Source organism: Echinops telfairi, unplaced genomic scaffold (genome assembly GCF_000313985.2).
Source record: "Echinops telfairi isolate 266 unplaced genomic scaffold, ASM31398v2 ScPeMD7_7458;HRSCAF=8496, whole genome shotgun sequence".
NCBI classification, from domain to species: domain Eukaryota; kingdom Metazoa; phylum Chordata; class Mammalia; order Afrosoricida; family Tenrecidae; genus Echinops; species Echinops telfairi.
Window position 1 is genome coordinate 27,978,697 of NW_022111358.1, and position 6,419 is coordinate 27,985,115.

At 61.6% G+C, this 6,419-nt stretch overlaps 1 protein-coding gene across 2 annotated transcripts in view; it reads left to right on the top strand.

The window, feature by feature from the left end:
* Positions 1–3,753, top strand: part of RARA (retinoic acid receptor alpha) — a 43,393-nt gene extending 39,640 nt beyond the window's left edge. For both annotated transcript variants that reach the window (XM_004707134.3, XM_004707135.2), the window contains 5 exons: positions 351–511; positions 677–853; positions 1,462–1,666; positions 2,571–2,729; positions 3,447–3,753. In XM_004707134.3, the coding sequence (XP_004707191.1) occupies positions 351–511; positions 677–853; positions 1,462–1,666; positions 2,571–2,729; positions 3,447–3,664 (920 nt within the window). In that variant the 3' untranslated portion in view covers positions 3,665–3,753. The remainder of the gene's footprint in view (positions 1–350; positions 512–676; positions 854–1,461; positions 1,667–2,570; positions 2,730–3,446) is intronic.
* The last annotated feature ends 2,666 nt before the right edge of the window (positions 3,754–6,419 follow it).

Consider the following 6,419-nt stretch of genomic DNA (forward strand, 5'->3'; position numbering starts at 1 on the left):
GAGCGGGTCCCTTCTGGAAGCAGAAGGGGATGGGGGCTGTGGGGGGCAGCCGTCATGCATGCACCTTTGGAGCGTGGGCCAGGAGGATGGGGCGCGGGGTGCCAGGTGGCTCACTAGGCCCTGGGAGCGTGTGTCCCGCACCGCTGAGGGCTTCAGGCCTTGGGCAGTGTGTGAAGCTTCCGCGGGAGCTGGCCTGTGCCCACGGGTGTGTGTGTGTCGGGGGGAGGGGCACCCACCTTGGCGACCTCCCAGGAGCTCTTTGTCGGGTGGGAGGTTTCCCGGGAAGGACCCTGGGTCCAGGGCTGGACCCGGCTCCATCCGCCAAGCAGCCTGGCCTCTGCCCCCCACAGCGGTGCGGAATGACCGGAACAAAAAGAAGAAGGAGGCGCCCAAGCCCGAGTGCTCGGAGAACTACACGCTGACGCCGGAGGTGGGCGAGCTCATCGAGAAGGTGCGGAAGGCGCACCAGGAGACCTTCCCCGCCCTCTGCCAGCTGGGCAAATACACTACGGTATGGCTCCTTCCTGCCGCCAGCCCAGCCCTGCCCTCCGAACCCCTGCCCGTGGCCTTCTTCACCCACCTCTGCTCCTCGCCCAGGAATTGAGGGCTCGGCAGAGGGCGTGCTGGGAGGGCAGCCGAGAAGGAGAAGGCCCTCACCCTCCTCCCCTCCCCCCAGAACAACAGCTCCGAGCAGCGTGTCTCCCTGGACATTGACCTCTGGGACAAGTTCAGTGAGCTCTCCACCAAGTGCATCATTAAGACGGTGGAATTCGCCAAGCAGCTGCCCGGCTTCACCACCCTCACCATTGCTGACCAGATCACCCTCCTCAAGGGTGCTTGCCTGGACATCCTGGTGAGGGTCTGCACCTCGACCGCCTGGGCACCACCCCGTGCCCTGGGAGCATGGCCTCCCACGCCTCCAGGGACCTCCCTTATCAAGGTCCAGCGATGCCCGAGGGTCACCCAGGCACTCCTACATGTGGGAGGGACAGGGTGCTGTCTGCAGGCAGCTTCCCCCACGCCATGCCCCAGGCACAGGGAGGCAGCCAGGGCTCCGCTCCGCTCTAGCACATGCATTGATTTGGGTACCTGTGGGGTGCAGAGCCCTGGACCGTAGCCCACCATGGTCCTCGCCTCCTGGAAACTCTTAACTTTCCTCCCAGCCCTCTGCGCGGAGTGCCCATGGTCCGGAGCTGAGCTGCTCCAGGTGGTAGCTGCCAGCCCCGTGTGGCTATTTAAGTTAAAGTACGATTCCTCAGGATTAAATCGTGCTAAACAGCCTAACTCCAGTGCATGGTGGTGATAATTTCAACGGCTATATGTGGCGGTTGCCTGCCACACTGGGTGGTGCAGAAAGTTCTATGGGACGGCAGTGTCACGGGGGCTCCTGGGGAATGCAGACACCGGGAGTGCCTGGTATGGGGGCCTCCGGGCCTTGAACATTCGCCCCTGTACACCCAGATCCTTCGGATCTGCACGCGGTACACCCCGGAGCAGGACACGATGACCTTCTCGGATGGGCTGACGCTGAACCGGACGCAGATGCACAACGCTGGCTTCGGCCCCCTCACCGACCTGGTCTTCGCCTTTGCCAACCAGCTGCTGCCCCTGGAGATGGACGATGCGGAGACCGGGCTGCTCAGCGCCATTTGCCTCATCTGTGGAGGTGGGTGGCATCCGAGTCTGGGGCCGGGGTGCTGCCTCAGAACCTCTCCCCGGAGAAAGAAGCTCAGGGATCATCAGATGTGGAAGGCAGGACCCCGGTCCCGTCAGGCACCTCTCAGAGGGGGACACTGAGACTCAGGCACAGGGCCTCATCTCTGGTCACATAGCAGGGGATGAGTGGCCGTGGGAACCTGAATGCTGGCCCTTTATCCCTAGGGGGTGCTCTTTCTATGGGGGTTCAGAGTGAGGCCCTGAAAGCCAGGCACTCAGATTCAAGCCTGCTGGGCTGCATGGCTTCCCAGCCACAGTGGCTGTGAGCCAGGGACAGGAACTGGCCTCACTTGCCGAATTTCCAGGGCCGCCAGGCAGTGCAGTGCGGCCTGGGGCAGACTGTCAGTGCAGTAGCTAGCTGCTGCTTGTCATGATGGGGGTTCTGCCAGGATGTGGGGTGGCGGGTGGGATGGGATCCTTGGCCATCGTTTCTCTGGGCTTGAGGATGGAGCTGCTTGTGTGCTGGGCTCTCCTGCTCAGCTAGGTAGATAGGGAGGTCTTGAAGCAACCCTCATCCCTAGCTAACAGTAAATATTGGGCTACAACCGTAAGGCCGGTGGTTCAAAGCCACCAGCTGCTCCTTGGGAGAAGGACGATCTGCTCCCATGAAGATTTACAGACTTGGAAAATCCTTAGGGAACCGTTCTCCTTAGCCCTAGAGGGCCACTCTGGGTCTGAATGGATTCAGTGGCAGGAGTTGGACGGTGTCTGTAGGTGTGCACACTGCACACAGCTCTCTCCACTGCTTTGTGAGAGAAGAGACTGGCCTCCAGGTGGGCCTGTCTGTGGCTTGGGCGGGCTCACCCCCTAGCGGCCGAGGCTGGGAACGCTCAGGAGGCCTCTGGCTCCCGCAGACCGGCAGGACCTGGAGCAGCCGGACAGAGTGGACCTGCTGCAGGAGCCACTGCTGGAGGCACTGAAGGTCTACGTGCGGAAACGGAGGCCCAGCCGGCCCCACATGTTCCCCAAGATGCTGATGAAGATCACAGACCTGCGAAGCATCAGCGCCAAGGGTGAGGCTTCCCTGCCTGGAGCGATCCCTGTGTCCACCCAGGGCGAGGCCCACGGGATGCCGGCCCAGGGTCCCTGTCCATGCCCAGGGTCATGTCCCAGCCCCGCTTCAGTGCCCCTGTCTGCCCAGGAAAAGTGCCCCAGCCCTTGGCCTAGTGTACACTCTCCTTACCCAGCGTAAGGCTGCCCAAACCTGAACCAGTAACCGTTGCTTGTGCCTCAGAGTCTGATCCTGCACCCCGCTCAGGAGGACCCAGTGTGTCCCCAAAGTGAGGGGCTTTAAAGCCTTCATGGGGGGGATCCCAGTGTCTTCGCATTTTGTTTTCCCATGAGCTTTCCGAAGTCTCTCTTGGGGGCCGAGGCCAAGGTCTTAAGAGATGCCACTGTGTGGCCGAGACTTCCGCCTGTCTGGCTCGGCGCAGGCCGGCTGCCGGGGAGGGCCTGGTGCTGTCCTTGAGCAACCGAGGGGTGAGGGCAGTAGCAGCAGCCACAGTTACCTTGAGACTCGTCTGAGTTGGAGCTCACATTATGACCCCTTGGTCCCTCCGCTTCTGGTGTTTGGGGGCTTGTGGAGGGGGCTCACGTCACAGGGTGGAGCCCTGAGGCCAGCGCTTGTAGATGCCGATCCCTCGCTTCCAGCCAGACTAGCCTGGTGCTGTGCCCCCTGGGCTGGGGGCCAAGGGCTTGCCCGCTGACCTGGGTCCCCACTATTCCCCCAGGAGCTGAGCGGGTGATCACGCTGAAGATGGAGATCCCGGGCTCCATGCCACCGCTCATCCAGGAAATGCTGGAGAACTCCGAGGGCCTGGACACTCTCAGCGGACAGCAGGGGGGCAGGGCACGGGACGGGGGCAGCTTGGCTCCTCCACCGGGCAGCTGCAGCCCCAGCCTCAGCCCCAGCTCCAACAGAAGCAGCCCGGCCACCCATTCACCATGACCGCCCGTGCCCTGGGCCCCGGCTTTTTTCTGCCTTTCTACCGACCAAGTGGACCCCCTCAGCCCTGCCTCCACTGTGCCCCCGGACAGAACCAGGACCTTCCCTGGGGCCGGGCTGGAGGAGGCTGCGACTCGGCGGCGAGCCAGGCAGTAGCCGGGGGCTGCGTGGACTGAGCACTCCTGCTGCCTCGGCTGACGGGGGTTGAGATGGTGAACTGAGTGAGCAGCCTCAGGATGGGGCACCTGGGGGCCTTGTGTTCAAGATGCCCCTCTGCCCACCTTGCCACATCTTCTTCACCAGCAAATGCCGGGACCTGGCTCCCCATCCTCAGAGCTCACAAGCCATTTCCCCCGTCGGACCCTCTCCCCTGCCTTGGTTGGTGACAGAGGGGGTGGGCCAGGGGTGGGAGCTTCCCCCTGTACATACCCTCCATACCAACCCCCAGGTATTAATTCTCGCTGGTTTTGTTTTTAATTTTAATTTTTTTTTGTTTTGAATTTTTTTTTAATAAGAATTTTCATTTTAAGCACATTTATACTGAAGGAATTTGTGCTGTGTGTTGGGGTGTGTGTGGAGCCAGATTCAGTGCTGGAGGGGGATGGGTCCTGAAGGAGGGAGGGGCTTTCCCCCCCTCCCCCGGGCTCCCTGCACCCCTTCACTCCCTTCCCCTCGCTTTTTCCCCTCAGTTTTCTCTTTAAAACTGTGAAGTACAAACTTTCCCTTGCCCGTGCTGGGGCGGTGGCCAGCCCCTCCGTGTAACCCCTGGGCGTTTCAGGAAGCCCCTGGAAAGAGAGGGCTCCAGGTCGTGGCAACCCCTCTGCAGTGTGAAAGGCAGGGAGGGGCAGGGCAGGCCTCAGTACGCAGTGTCCCGTCCTGCCTCCTGGAGCAGAGCTGCGTCCCCACTGATGCCCACATCACTAAGCTCCAGCCCCCACTGTGCAGGGGCCGGCCCAGGGGTCTGAGCTTCCCTGTCCCTAGCCTCAACCACCAGCACCCCATACAGGTACCCACCCCCACACTCCACACACACACACACACACACACACACACACACAACCCTAGTTCCTCCATCTTCCTGCTGCACCAGCCCCCTGCCGGTCCCATGCCCTTACCTCCTTGCCCCGCAGGACGGGCCTACAGGGGGTCCCTTTCCTCCCTCTGCCCCCTACCCCTCTGCTGGGGGAGCTGGCTCTGCCGGGTTCTCCTCACTGTGGGGTGGGGGCGTCCCCCCTCCCTGTTACTGTTGGACTTCCACTGAGATCTACTGGATAAAGTTCTATTTATTTTACCTGCGCCTCAGAGCCTCGCTGCCTCCGCCCTTCTCTTGGTGTCTGGGGTGGGGGCCCCCCGTGGGCTCGGGGCCCCTGATGATCTGGACTGAGTAGTTGGCAAGTCCACCCCCAAGCTGCCCTCAGGCCTGGGATCTTTGGAGGTTCCTTGGGAGGGGTCAGGAGGGGTAGCCCTGCGCCTGGGGACCCCAGGCTCAGCTGGGGGTGGGGATGCCAGCTCCCACTGTCAGGGGGTCGACCCTGGGGAAGCTTGAGGCTGGAATCGGGGCCACTCAGGCAAAGCAGGTCTGTTTGGGAGTGACTACAGCTTGACATTTTGGTAGGCGGGCAGGGCATGGGGGCAGGGCTGAGGCAGGCTAATAACTGACTGGCATCCTGCCCCTAGGACTGCCCTGACAGAAGGCCACCCTGTGGGCCGTGGGCAGGGTCCCAAGCTCCTGGTGGAGGCGTGAGTGGGAGGTTCCGGTCACGCACGAATCAGCTGCAGAATGGGGACCAGTGCTTGGCTCTCCCCTCACAGCGCAGGATTCTTTGCTGGATCCCTGAATCCCTTGAAGGAGAGCCTTACGCTCTGGGATCTGAGGGGGAGCCCAGGAAGCAAGGTGTGTTGGGGGGAGTTTAGCGCGTCCCCAGTCATTTCTGTTGTACCCCTGCGGTGCGAAGGGCTCCCCTCAGAGGCTCTGTCTTTCACAAGCTGCCTCTGTTGGCTGCCCGAGTGGACCCGGATGTCATAGCAGGAGAGCCGCTGCGCCGCCCATCTGATGGGAATGGCGTTGCACTGTAACCTGCCGGCAGGTGTCCCCTCAAACATGCACATGCGCTCTGTGCGGCAGGAGACTGAGGGGTGGCCGTGGATCACCCGTTTGAACACCTAGCTGCCAGCCGTGATGGTGTCCTCACAGCCCTCTCCCTGATGAGAAGATTTGGGTTTAAACGGAGTATGGCTGGAGGCCATTCTGTACAAGCTCAAGGAAAGACCAGAGGTGTCGGGAGCACCCTGGGGTGCATGTGTCTGAAATCGGGGGCATGTCCACTGTATGATAAAACCATGACCTAGACTTTACTGCTTTACATGTAAACAGGAGTCAGGTTTGGGGCGGGTTTTCTACGGAGTGCCTAGTGGGCCATCGTTGTCGTTTACTGGGGGAATCCTAGTCTTGGCCCCTAGATGCCAACCAAGCTGCCATCCTCTCCTCAGCTCCCCAATCTGGCTGGCAGGAGGCGGCAGGCTCCTGAACTCTCCCCGAAGTGGAGCCCGAGGGTTTCGTCACCCACCGCCCGCAGTTCCAACCCTCAGTCCCTGTAAGATCGACGAAGCTGAGTTTCCCAGACAGATTGTTTTCTCAGTGAGCCTTCGGAGTTGTCAACGCGCCCAACACCTAACCCACTGCACTGCTACGGGCTCCCTTACCAAGTGCCACCGAGGAGTGGCTCCCGGCTGTCCCAGCTGAGCATCGACAATTTGG